The sequence below is a fragment of the Octopus sinensis genome, linkage group LG5 (assembly GCF_006345805.1).
Source record: "Octopus sinensis linkage group LG5, ASM634580v1, whole genome shotgun sequence".
Classification (NCBI taxonomy): Eukaryota; Metazoa; Mollusca; class Cephalopoda; order Octopoda; family Octopodidae; genus Octopus; species Octopus sinensis.
Genome location: NC_043001.1, coordinates 30,075,506 through 30,089,940, shown reverse-complemented (window position 1 = coordinate 30,089,940; position 14,435 = coordinate 30,075,506). Strand labels below are relative to the sequence as shown.

General features: G+C 31.5%; 1 protein-coding gene across 2 annotated transcripts in view; it reads right to left on the bottom strand.

The window, feature by feature from the left end:
* LOC115211686 (DNA-dependent protein kinase catalytic subunit) overlaps nt 1-14,435 on the bottom strand; it is a 266,170-nt gene that overhangs the window by 106,283 nt on the left and 145,452 nt on the right. For both annotated transcript variants that reach the window (XM_029780332.2, XM_036503287.1), the window contains exons 50-54: nt 14,225-14,401; nt 12,410-12,472; nt 9,941-10,054; nt 7,631-7,735; nt 5,846-5,989 (exon numbers count right to left, since the gene is read on the bottom strand). In XM_029780332.2, coding sequence (XP_029636192.2) covers nt 5,846-5,989; nt 7,631-7,735; nt 9,941-10,054; nt 12,410-12,472; nt 14,225-14,401 — 603 coding nt within the window. The remainder of the gene's footprint in view (nt 1-5,845; nt 5,990-7,630; nt 7,736-9,940; nt 10,055-12,409; nt 12,473-14,224; nt 14,402-14,435) is intronic.

The following is a 14,435-nucleotide window of genomic DNA, read 5'->3' as shown; positions in this document are numbered from 1 at the left end:
TTAAGAATTTGTTGAGAAGTAGCAGGTATTGATAAAAAATATTGTTAAATTTTAAATATTTATAAAACATTTTCTGATATTTTTCTAAATTATGATAAAAAAAAAATCAGCCGAAAATGGAATAAATATTGTTAATACTTTATGGTTAAGAATTTGTTAATATTTTATGGTTAAGAATTTGTTGAGAAGTAGCAGGTATTGATAAAAAATATTGTTAAATTTTAAATATTTATAAAACATTTTCTGATATTTTTCTAAATTATGATAAAAAAAAATCAGCCTAAAATGGAATAAATATTGTTAATACTTTATGGTTAAGAATTTGTTAATATTTTATGGTTAAGAATTTGTTGAGAAGTAGCAGGTATTGATAAAAAATATTGTTAAATTTTAAATATTTATAAAACATTTTCTGATATTTTTCTAAATTATGATAAAAAAAAATCAGCCTAAAATGGAATAAATATTGTTAATACTTTATGGTTAAGAATTTGTTAATATTTTATGGTTAAGAATTTGTTGAGAAGTAGCAGGTATTGATAAAAATATTGTTAAATTTTAAATATTTATAAAACATTTTCTGATATTTTTCTAAATTATGATAAAAAAAAATCAGCCTAAAATGGAATAAATATTGTTAATACTTTATGGTTAAGAATTTGTTAATATTTTATGGTTAAGAATTTGTTGAGAAGTAGCAGGTATTGATAAAAAATATTGTTAAATTTTAAATATTTATAAAACATTTTCTGATATTTTTCTAAATTATGATAAAAAAAAAATCAGCCTAAAATGGAATAAATATTGTTAATACTTTATGGTTAAGAATTTGTTAATATTTTATGGTTAAGAATTTGTTGAGAAGTAGCAGGTATTGATAAAAAATATTGTTAAATTTTAAATATTTATAAAACATTTTCTGATATTTTTCTAAATTATGATAAAAAAAAAATCAGCCTAAAATGGAATAAATATTGTTAATACTTTATGGTTAAGAATTTGTAATATTTTATGGTTAAGAATTTGTTGAGAAGTAGCAGGTATTGATAAAAAATGTTGTTAAATTTTAATATTTATAAAACATTTTCTGATATTTTTCTAAATAGGATAAAAAAAAAAGAAGCCTAAAATGGAATAAATATTGTTAACACTTTATGTTAAGAATTTGTTATATTTTATGGTTAAGATTTGTTGAGAAGTAGCAGGTATTGATAAAAAATATTGTTAAATTTTAATATTTATAAAACATTTTCTGATATTTTTCTAAATTATGATAAAAAAAAATCAGCCTAAAATGGAATAAATATTGTTTATACTTTATGGTTAAGAATTTGTTAATATTTTATGGTTAAGAATTTGTTGAGAAGTAGCAGTATTGATAAAAATATTGTTAAATTTTAAATATTTATAAAACATTTTCTGATATTTTTCTACATTATGATAAAAAAAAATCAGCCTAAAATGGAATAAATATTGTTAATACTTTATGGTTAAGAATTGTTAATATTTTATGGTTAAGAATTTGTTGAGAAGTAGCAGGTATTGATAAAAAATATTGTTAAATTTTAAATATTTATAAAACATTTTCTGATATTTTTCTAAATTAGGATAAAAAAAAAAGAAGCCTAAAATGGAATAAATATTGTTAACACTTTATGGTTAAGAATTTGTTAATATTTTATGGTTAAGAATTTGTTGAGAAGTAGCAGGTATTGATAAAAAATATTGTTAAATTTTAAATATTTATAAAACATTTTCTGATATTTTTCTAAATTATGATAAAAAAAAAATCAGCCTAAAATGGAATAAATATTGTTAATACTTTATGGTTAAGAATTTGTTAATATTTTATGGTTAAGAATTTGTTGAGAAGTAGCAGGTATTGATAAAAAATATTGTTAAATTTTAAATATTTATAAAACATTTTCTGATATTTTTCTAAATTAGGATAAAAAAAAAAGAAGCCTAAAATGGAATAAATATTGTTAATACTTTATGGTTAAGAATTTGTTAATATTTTATGGTTAAGAATTTGTTGAGAAGTAGCAGGTATTGATAAAAAATATTGTTAAATTTTAAATATTTATAAAACATTTTCTGATATTTTTCTAAATTAGGATAAAAAAAAAAGAAGCCTAAAATGGAATAAATATTGTTAACACTTTATGGTTAAGAATTTGTTAATATTTTATGGTTAAGAATTTGTTGAGAAGTAGCAGGTATTGATAAAAAATATTGTTAAATTTTAAATATTTATAAAACATTTTCTGATATTTTTCTAAATTAGGATAATAAAAAAAATCAGCCTAAAATTGAATAAATATTGTTAATACTTTATGGTTAAGAATTTGTTAATATTTTATGGTTAAGAATTTGTTGAGAAGTAGCAGGTATTCATAAAAAATATTGTTAAATTTTCAATATTTATAAAACATTTTCTGATATTTTTCTAAATTAGGATAAAAAAAAAAGAAGCCTAAAATGGAATAAATATTGTTAATACTTTATGGTTAAGAATTTGTTAATATTTTATGGTTAAGAATTTGTTGAGAAGTAGCAGGTATTGATAAAAAATATTGTTAAATTTTAAATATTTATAAAACATTTTCTGGTATTTTTCTAAATTAGGATAATAAAAAAAAAATCAGCCTAAAATGGAATAAATATTGTTAATACTTTATGGTTAAGAATTTGTTAATATTTTATGGTTAAGAATTTGTTGAGAAGTAGCAGGTATTGATAAAAAATATTGTTAAATTTTAAATATTTATAAAACATTTTCTGGTATTTTTCTAAATTAGGATAATAAAAAAAAAATCAGCCTAAAATGGAATAAATATTGTTAATACTTTATGGTTAAGAATTTGTTAATATTTTATGGTTAAGAATTTGTTAATATTTTATGGTTAAGAATTTGTTGAGAAGTAGCAGGTATTGATAAAAAATATTGTAAATTTTAAATATTTATAAAACATTTTCTGATATTTTTCTAATTATGATAAAAAAAAAAGCCTAAAATGGAATAAATGTTGTTAATACTTTATGGTTAAGAATTTGTTATATTTTATGGTTAAGAATTTGTTGAGAAGTAGCAGTATTGATAAAAATATTGTTAAATTTTAAATATTTATAAAACATTTTCTGATATTTTTCTAATTAGGATAAAAAAAAAAAGCCTAAAATGGAATAAATATTGTTAACACTTTATGGTTAAGAATTTGTTAATATTTTATGGTTAAGAATTTGTTGAGAAGTAGCAGGTATTGATAAAAATATTGTTAAATTTTAAATATTTATAAACATTTTCTGATATTTTTCTAAATTATGATAAAAAAAATCAGCCTAAAATGGAATAAATATTGTTAATACTTTATGGTTAAGAATTTGTTAATATTTTATGGTTAAGAATTTGTTGAGAAGTAGCAGGTATTGATAAAAAATATTGTTAAATTTTAAATATTTATAAAACATTTTCTGATATTTTTCTAAATTAGGATAAAAAAAAAAGAAGCCTAAAATGGAATAAATATTGTTAATACTTTATGGTTAAGAATTTGTTAATACTTTATGGTTAAGAATTTGTTAATATTTTATGGTTAAGAATTTGTTGAGAAGTAGCAGGTATTGATAAAAAATATTGTTAAATTTTAAATATTTATAAAATATTTTCTGATATTTTTCTAAATTAGGATAAAAAAAAAAGAAGCCTAAAATGGAATAAATATTGTTAATACTTTATGGTTAAGAATTTGTTAATACTTTATGGTTAAGAATTTGTTAATATTTTATGGTTAAGAATTTGTTGAGAAGTAGCAGGTATTGATAAAAAATATTGTTAAATTTTAAATATTTATAAAACATTTTCTGATATTTTTCTAAATTAGGATAAAAAAAAAGAAGCCTAAAATGGAATAATATTGTTAACACTTTATGGTTAAGAATTTGTTAATATTTTATGGTTAAGAATTTGTTGAGAAGTAGCAGGTATAAAAAACATATTGTTAAATTTTAAATATTTATAAAACATTTTCTGATATTTTTCTAAATTAGGATAAAAAAAAAGAAGCCTAAAATGGAATAATATTGTTAATACTTTATGGTTAAGAATTTGTTAATATTTTATGGTTAAGAATTTGTTGAGAAGTAGCAGGTATTGATAAAAAATATTGTTAAATTTTAAATATTTATAAAACATTTTCTGATATTTTTCTAAATTAGGATAAAAAAAAAAGAAGCCTAAAATGGAATAAATATTGTTAACACTTTATGGTTAAGAATTTGTTAATATTTTATGGTTAAGAATTTGTTGAGAAGTAGCAGGTATTGATAAAAAATATTGTTAAATTTTAAATATTTATAACATTTTCTGATATTTTTTAAATTAGGATAAAAAAAAAAGAAGCCTAAAATGGAATAAATATTGTTAATACTTTATGGTTAAGAATTTGTTAATATTTTATGGTTAAGAATTTGTTGAGAATAGCAGGTATTGATAAAAATATTGTTAAATTTTAAATATTTATAAAACATTTTCTGATATTTTTCTAAATTATGATAAAAAAAAAAGAAGCCTAAAATGGAATAAATATTGTTAACACTTTATGGTTAAGAATTTGTTTCAAGAGCACAGATGATAGAATGAACAGGTTGTCAGACAACCAGCTGAAAGGATGGTAGTTTCTACCTTATTACCCATGTTGTATCAAGGGGTCAAGGTATTACTTTCAATCTATCTAGTGCTAAGTTAGTTGTTATAGCCGTTGCTTAGCCCTAGGTCAGAGCTAGTTGAGGAGACCTTTGTTTAAAGGCACTCTAATCACGACCACCATGTTTTCACAGGTAAAGTTTATTATATTATCTAGTGCCCTTCCTATTCAGTGACAGCAGTAATGTACTGGTGAGATATGTAACTGATTTTTCTCCAGGCTAAATGGCCATGTAAAGGCTGCTCTGAATATTAAATATTTCAAACTGGTATAATTCACCACAATACAATGACAATACTATAAGAGTGATGGACCATTCATTTACTTGAAATGCTTAATTTCAATAGATTCTTATGAAAAAAAAAAGAAAAATTACCTAGATTACTATACATGTCTTGCCTAGAAGATATTGGTGTGTCACCTGCCTAAACGACAGAATATTGAGACAAGCGTGTTTTCTGTAATATTTGTTTAGTTTACATTTATTTCAATTTCACAAGTGATAGACTTTTGCACCAGCTGTCGTTAATGAGCTACTCATAAGCCACCTTATTATTTCTCTCATATGTAATTTGTAATGTCTATATCTCACATCAATCTTCTTTCCCTACTGAAATATTTAAGCACATACAAGGCTTTATATGTGAAACTTATTTTGTAAAAGCCATTTTTATATCACTAGCTCAGACACCGGTGGTGTTTGATCAGGGGTTAAGGATGGGTGAGAATTAATTCTGTAAGACAATCATTCCATTGTTTCAGTCCCAATTCGAATTCCAACTGTTGGCCAATTTGTCCCAAACTTCTTATCTTGACCTAAAATTAATGAAGTATATGTCATTTATCTCCCCCTTGATCTCTGACGTCATCTGACAAATGCCAACCAAGATGGCATGAATCAGCCAAGCTTTACTCGCTAGAAATAGCAACCCAAATGCTTTAAAAATCAGATCTTAATGCTAGATGTCCAAGAACCAAATGAAGGGCAGATTTTCAATCTCAGGGTCATCCCGATTCCAAAAATGTATAATATGTCTACGCAAAGCAAATGTAGACTTAGATACAGGGGCCCCAGACAGACAGAATTTTGCATTATTATCATAGAAGCATGTACAATTTGAAAACTAAGAACTACTTACACCAGGAATTGAATGTTCACCCCAGCTCAGAATCATCACAATAATATCAAGAACAAAATAATTGATGCCTTTTTCTTCAAAATTTCCAAGGATAATGAATTCAGAGAGTGGCAACACCCAAAATGAAGCATATTTTTCAAAAATCTGAAATAATCATTAAATGATAAATTTGTAATTAATGCAAACTGAAAGGTAGCGAATCAATTTAGAAAACTGCATTAAGGGAAAATATTTAATCATAAGCAGATCTTAGTGATATTCATATTTTGAAAAAACCAAAACTTTCTGAATTATAATTGTGTAGAGGGTGTATATTTAATTAGAAGTAAAACCCTTTGGAATTGTAACTCTGAGTTTCATGTTTCCAATTCTTCTTCTTCGCCGCCACCAGTAGATGCTATTATTTATAGCTCTATGTACTTTGAGATCCACTGTCCCCAAAAAGAATTTTGCTTGCGAAGACCTGTTGGGGCAAGTGAAATCGAAATTGGAATTGAACCAATCCTATGACGGGCACCCGGCAGATGCCAGGACCCCTGGACTGGAGATATGTAAAAAGCACTATCCGAATCGTGGCCGATGCCAGCGCTGCCTCGACTGGCTTCCGTGTCGGTGTCACGTAAAAAACACCATCCGAATCGTGGCCGAAGCCAGTGCTGCCTCGACTGGCTTCCGTGCAGGTGGCACGTAAAAAGCACCAATCCGACCGTGGCCAATGCCAGCCTCGCCTGGCACCAGTGCAGGTGGCACGTAAAAAGCACCCACTACACTCACGGAGTGGTTGGCGTTAGGAAGGGCATCCAGCTGTAGAAACATTGCCAGATAAGACCGGAGCCTGGTGCAGCCTTCTGGCTTCCCAGATCCCCGGTCGAACCGTCCAACCCATGCTAGCATGGAGAACGGACGTTAAACGATGATGATGATGATATATATATATCATCATCATCATCGTTTAACGTCCGTTTTCCATATATATATATATATATATATATATATCTTCATCATCATTCAACGTTTGCTTTCCATGCTGGTATGAGTTGGACAGTTTGACAGGAGCTGGTTAGGCAGAAGACTGCACCATGCTTTGATGTTTGTTTTGCCAAGGTTTTTACTGTTGGATGCCCTTCCTAAGCAACCAGCCTGCAGATTGGACTGAGTGCTTTTTAAGTGGTACCAACATGGGTGAGGTCAGTTTTGGCATGGCTTTTACAGCTGGATGCCCTTCCAAATGCCAGTCTATGTATGTATCAAGGCGGCGAGCTGGCAGAATCGTTAGCGCGCCGGGCGAAATGCTTAGCGGTATTTCGTCTGTCGTTACGTTCTGAGTTCAAATTCCGCCGAGGTCAACTTTGCCTTTCATCCTTTTGGGGTCGATAAATAAAGTACCAGTTTCACATTGGGGGCGATATAATCGACTCAATCCCTTCGTCTGTCCTTGTTTGTCCCCTCTATGTTTAGCCCCTTGTGAGCAGTAAAGAAATATATGTATGTATCTGTGTGTGTTTGTGTGCATGCGTGCACACACATTTGATACACTTGATCACAATTACAAATTGTTTTGAACTAAATACATGATATAGGTTTCCATATTGTAATCAACTGGAAAGAAACTAGGCATTTATTTTCATTTCCATTAATTTAAAGTGATGATTGAATACCTGTGACTACATAATCACGGATATTAGAAATAATTTTAATATATTCTAAAGAAATTAAAAAAAAATATTTATTCATCTATTATTCACATTAACTGCAAAACATTATATTGTATTTAACACAACTTACCTCAGCAGTATTAACAATTAGCTTAGCAATAAACAGTTTTATATTTAGGTGTGTTGAAGATGCAATAAATTTTTTACGAAGGTAATTCATCCAAGGAGGCATCTCCTACGAAATAAATATAGAAAATTCAATAGACATAAATGCTGACAATATATTCAACAATACTATAACATAGTATAGGCACAGGAGTGGCTGTGTAGTAAGTAGCTTGCTTACCAACCACATGGTTCCGGGTTCAGTCCCACTGCGGGGCACCTTGGGCAAGTGTCTTCTACTATAGCCTCGGCCAACCAAAGCCTTCCGAGTGGATTAGGTAGACGGAAACTGAAAGAAGCCCGTCGTATATATGTGTGTGTATATATATATATATATATATATATATATATATATATATATATTATATATATATATATATATATATATATCATCATCATCGTTTAACATCCGTTTTCCATGCTAGCATGGGTTGGACGGATATATATATATATATATATATATGTATGTGTGTGTATATGTTTGTGCGTCTGTGTTTGTACCCCAGACATTACTTGACAACTGATGCTGGTGTATTTACATCCCCGTAACTTAGCGGTTCGGCAAAAGAGACCGATAGAATAAGTACTAGGCTTACAAAGAATAAGTCCTGGGGTTGATTTGCTCGACTAAAGGCGGTGCTCCAGCATGGCCACAGTTAAATGGCTGAAACAAGTAAAAGAGTAAAGAGAAAAGAGAGTATACCAAACTAAACATTGCAGTTATGATGAGTAATTCTTAAACATTTCTAGTTCTCTATTCCCTTTATTACATACCACATGACAATGCCCCTTATAGTAAACCTTAGAAGAGTGGGTTATCATCATCATCATCATCATTTAGAATCTGTTTTCCATGCTGGCATGGGTAAGATGGTCTGACTGGAGTTAGTAAACCAGGGAGCTGCACCAGGCTCCAGTTTGTTGTTGCTTGGATTCTATGGCTGGATGCCCTTCCTAATGCCAACCACTCCACAGAGTGTACAGGGTCACTGGCACGAGTGCTTTTAAATGTCACTGGCACAGGTGCCTTTTATGTGTCACCAGCATGGGTCATGTATCAACATTAAAAAAAGAATGCATCAAATTTCAAATCGATATCAATGCATCCAATAGGCCTTTATGAATACTTTCACTCAGAATGCTTCTTCAAGTAATCTCACTTCCAGCAACTGTAGAGACAAAGAATATCTTATTTTCTAACATAATAAACATAGGCTGGACCAATGTTTAACAAGTTGTACAGGAGATATTAATTTTGTTATGTACAAAATATATTTTTCAGAATATAAAATTATTATCAAAGATTCAGTTTGTACAATCTCTGTGTTTATATTACTAATATACAATATTACTATATATCATAGTAGAAGCTCTGTAAGAAGATTTTTTTCTATAAGTACGTTCAGTAAAAATATGAACGAAAAAAAATCTTATTTGCATCCCTATTAAAAACAGGTTAGAAATAAGTCACTATATACAGGATTTCTTACAAGCATCTAATTCTTAATTTTTTTATAATGGCTTCAATAGCCAAAATGAATAGAGTTGAGATAAACACATCCATAACTGGAACTTTTAACACAACTTGAGCCTATCCTGATAGGTCTTATATTCCTAATGTGAGTTATAGCGGAGGCACGTGGCTTAGTGGTTAGGGTGTTGAACTCATGATCGTAAGGTTGTGGTTTCGATTCCTGGACCGGGCGGTGCGTCGTGTTCTTGAGCAAAACACTTCTTTTCACGTTGCTCCAGTCCACTCAGCTGGTAAAAAATTAGTAATCCTGCGATGGACTGGCGTCCCATCCAGGTGGGGAATTTATATGCCACTGAAACCGGGAAACCGGCCCTTATGAGCCTGGCATGGCTCGAGAAGGAAAATTATAATGTGAGTTATAGCTCGTTATGTTTGTTGATGTTAATCCCTAAGCCTGCCTTGACTGAGCAGACCTATGGTGAAAATTATTCTGCCAGTGACCATCTAGTCTTTTTTAAAGACATACATTATCTTATGTCTTTTCTAAAAGTGGCAGCGTGTGATTTGAAATGGATTTAACTGCTATTTCTAGCAGGTCATGCAACTGTGTTGAGTCTCTCCCCTTGGCTCATGTAGAGATTCCCTCTAGTCTAATGTTTATTGTTCATATGGATTCCCATCAAAAGGAAATAGTCTAGGAATATAGAAATATATAGTAAAAAATGCTCAGTCACAGATTATGAGAGATAAAGCTGATCTTGTATCAAACAAGTGGCTTTTTTAAAAATATAAAATACATACCTTGTTTTCTTTGGGGGTGATATTCTGCTGGTACATATGTTTTAGAACAGCTACCACGGGTAACATGCATTCACTTTGATTAATTTCATCCATTTCAAGAGCATAATCTATTATCTGAAAGTAATAATATTTGGAGTTGTAATCAACTATCACAATAAAACTCAAGAACTGTTACAACAATAGATAGACAATGATTTTTTAAATAAAACTGCCAGTCAATTGAATGTGAATTGACTCATGCAGAAATTAAGCCTAGCAAAAATATGAAATATGATAAATAACCACATTATAACCTCCACTGTATTAATATTGTTCTGTTTTTAATTCATTTATATTCTCATCCCAGAGATCAAAATTTGGCTGAAAGTGGGAGAAGAAAATCTAATGACTGACTCTTCAGTAATATGACTATTGGTATTAAATCCCAATATCACATCAATTTTATCATCATCATCATCATCGTTTAACGTCCTTTTTCCATGCTAGCATGGGTTGGACGGTTCGACCGGGGTCTGGGAAGCCAGGAGGCTGCACCAAGCATCAGTTTGATCTGGCAGTTTTCTACAGCTGGATGCCTTTCCTAATGCCAACCACTCCGTGAGTGTAAGAGCCATCCACTCCGTGAGTGTAGCCAACCACTCCATGAGTGTAGCCAACCACTCTGTGAGTGTAGCCAACCACTCCGTGAGTGTACCAACCACTCAGTGAGTGTAACCAACCACTCTGTGAGTGTAATATCTTAATGCAAAACAGGAGCTGTTGTGCCAAGTCCTCAATGGTATTCTTTTATCATCTGTAATTATAGAATATACTTTAAGGCGGCGAGCTGGCAGAATCATTTGCATGCTGGGTGAAATGCTTAGTGGTATTTCGTCTGCTGTTACGTTCTGAGTTCAAATTCCACCGAGGTCAACTTTGCTTTTCATCCTTTCAGGGTTGATTAAATAAGTACCAGTTACACACTGGGGTCAATGTAATCGGCTTAACCCCTTTGTCTGTCCTTGTTTGTCCTCTCTGTGTTTAGCCCCTTGTGGGTAGTAAAGAAATAGGTATTTTGTCTGCTGCTACGTTCTGAGTTCAAATTCCACCGAGGTCGACTTTGCCTTTCATCCTCTCGGGGTCGATAAATTAAGTATCAGTTACACACTGGGGTTGATGTAATCGACTTAATCCCTTTGTCTGTCCTTGTTTGTCCCCTCTATGTTTAGCCCCTTGTGGGCAATAAAGAAATAAATATACTTTAAATTCTCTTACAACAAATCAGATTTAATCAATCCATTTCTCTCTAGGTTTTAGTGGTACTTTTTTTAATCTTCTTCATTAAAATTTTAATATCATTTGTATTCATTTAGTACTGTATATCCCTATTAGTAAATAATGGACGGAAGTTTTATGACTAAGATTTACTTCAAAGTATGATGTAGTCCCTGAGGTGAAAATGATGAAAAGAAGTTTCCAAAAGGTAGTGGAATAATTATCATAGATTTAGTTTTAAGATAAGATATATAACTTGGGTACTTATAGTGAATTCTTCACTGTTGTAAGCATTCAGACCAAGTCTTTGATTAACTTCTGACCTCTCACAAGTTTTGGAAGCTCTCTTCTGGTTAAGCCATTAAAAATTTTAAAAATTACTATCATATGGACTGGAGATCAAAAACAGAAGTTCATCATGTTAAAGGCTGAAACATGTATTGCTTAGATAGTTAATGTACAGTTGGTACGGTTGTTTCAGTCATTTCTGATATGTAAAAGTAGTCAAACATTTAGCAACACTTCAGAAAATTTTACATCATCATCACCATCATCATCATCGGCGCTGCCACCACCGCCACCACCACCACTGTCATCACCATCATCATCGTTTAACGTCTGCTTTCCATGCTAACATGGGTTGGACGATTTGACTGAGGACTGGAGAAGCAGATGGCTGCATCAGGTTCCAATCTTGATCTGGCAGAGTTTCTATTGCTGGATGCCCTTCCTAACGCCAACCACTCCGAGAGTGTAGTGGGTGCTTTTATGTGCCACCGGCATGAGGGCCAGTCAGGTGGTACTGGCAACGACCACGAAAAAATCATGTTTTTTTTTTTTTCACATATGACCTGCACACTGACAAAAGTGCCAGTAAGGCGACACTGGTAACGGTCACGCTCGAATGGTGCTAAACCTTTGGAAGAAATAATACTTAAGTAAAATATACAACATAACTTAACCCTTTAGTATTCAGATTACTTTGTCAAATGTAAAGCCTGTTTAATCACATTGTTTTTTAATTAATTGTACAGCATCTTGTAACTCTGAGATTTTGATGATGCCTCTGTTTATTTTTAGAATGACTTTGTAGGGTAGGTGTGAGAGGTCAGAGCTGGCTGGTTTGAGCATATAACAAGAAGACAATTTTGGCCTGATATGGCCGGTTTAAACACTAAAGGGTTAAACATATGAAAAATATCGCATTGTTATTACTTTTTCTTCAGATATGGCTGAGGAATTTGCAGAATTTTCTTTTTCAGAAATTGAAGCAATCTCCTGTAAAAGAAAATAAGAATATCAGATAGATTGTCACTTAGAAAAAGTAATATATAATGGCTGTTTGTTGAGAACTATTTCTGCCTTGTAAGGGTAATACTGCCCAATTTTTCTGCTGTTTTAACAGCAATACTGCATTCGAAAATATCACTTTCTTGTCTGCATCATATGATACACATTCAGCGCTTCTAAAATAGTTGGCAAGTGAAAGCCAAAAATGAAATGCAAGTGTATCGTTCTATGAGGGCATTGGCTCCCATTAAGAACTGAATAGGTTGTTAAGTGATGTTGAGATGACAAACACAGACATATACACACATACATACATATATATATATATATATATACAATGGGCTTCTTTCAGTTTCTGTCTATCAAATCTACTCACAAGGCTTTGGTCAGCCTGAGGCTATAGTAGAAGACATTTGCCCAAGGTGCCACGCAGTGGGACTGAACCTTGAACCATGTGGTTGGTAAGCAAGTTATTTACCACAAAGCCATTCCTGCACCTATATATATATCATCATCCTCATCATTGATTAACGTCCGTTTTCCATGTTGGCATGGGTTGGATGCTTTGACTGAGGTCTGGGGAGCAAGCTCCAATCTGGTCAGGCAGAATTTCTACAGCTGGATGCCCTTCTTAATGCCAATCACTCTGAGAGTGTAGTGGGTGCTTTTTATGTGCCACTGGCACAGGAGCCAGTCAGGCAGGCCTTGTGCCTATAGTAGAAAGGATTATTATTATTATTATTATTATTATTGTTGTTGTTGTTGAGTTAGAGTGCAGTGCATGCCAGCAAAGTGACACTGGGGTAAAATATACAAAGCGCAGTATACCCATCATGACTGCCCATCTGATAAGGGAACACCAGGCACATGCATCACAACCGTATGTGCATGACATGGTGATCTCATATCAAGATAAACAGCACATGAGCTTGCAGGTGGGGTCCAGTTAGAATTTTCTTCTTGTCTTCTCAAAAGGTCCCTGAATAAGGGTTGTTTAAGGATGTTGAACAAAACAACCATGTTTCAAGAGGTGACATGGCTATGATTCTCCCCCACTACTTCTACTCGTGATCAGAGATGCACATATCGTCAGCCACTAAGGGACATGCTCAACTGATTAAGGTCAAACAACTGAGAAGCAAATCTGTGGTATTGAGTAGAATATTTGCTGTAGCCTATCTGTTATACCAAGACAAAACAATGTATCCTCTGTGTGAAAAGTCTGGCTGCATACACGTTAGCATATGTCAGGTGCATACAATTGACAACACAGTTAATTAAGATTTGTTCAGTGACTTCTATTCAACACATGTTTACACGTGGAATCCATTAGATGAAGGCGTTTTCAAAGTTTTGGCTGATAAAGTTGAACTGAAAAACCCTACAACGAGGCATAAATTGCACAAAGCCGTCTTGCAGTCTTGGGAAGAGCTATCTGAGTGGAAAATTCGTGGATGTATTCAACATCAAACTCGTGTTCAGCGTCAAATAGTTGACTGTTGTGGTGGTAACAGATTCGTGTAACAAATTTTGTGTTTACTTTTGTTTCATAATATATATTTTTTTGGATGCAACCAGACTTTTCACACAGAGGTACATGATAACACTTCCAATCAGTTAAGATCAGAAGCCATGAGAACCACGGCCTGGTACTGCATCAGAGCATTTATTATTATTATTATTATTATTATTATTATTATTAAAATATGGAATATATGAGAATATGTATAATCAACTTACTTGATGTTCAGCATTTGATGAGAGATAATCATATCGACCAATATCAACACTCAAACTGCTGTTTTCTAAATACAGTGAACTGAGATGATACGAGGCAGATTGACTGGCATCTGCCACAACTTTCTGCTTTATTTCTTTCTGAAGCGTGTGGAAGATAGTTTTCTTTTTTGGTTGCATCTGTTAAGAAAGGAAGAAAGAACTATTTACTAAG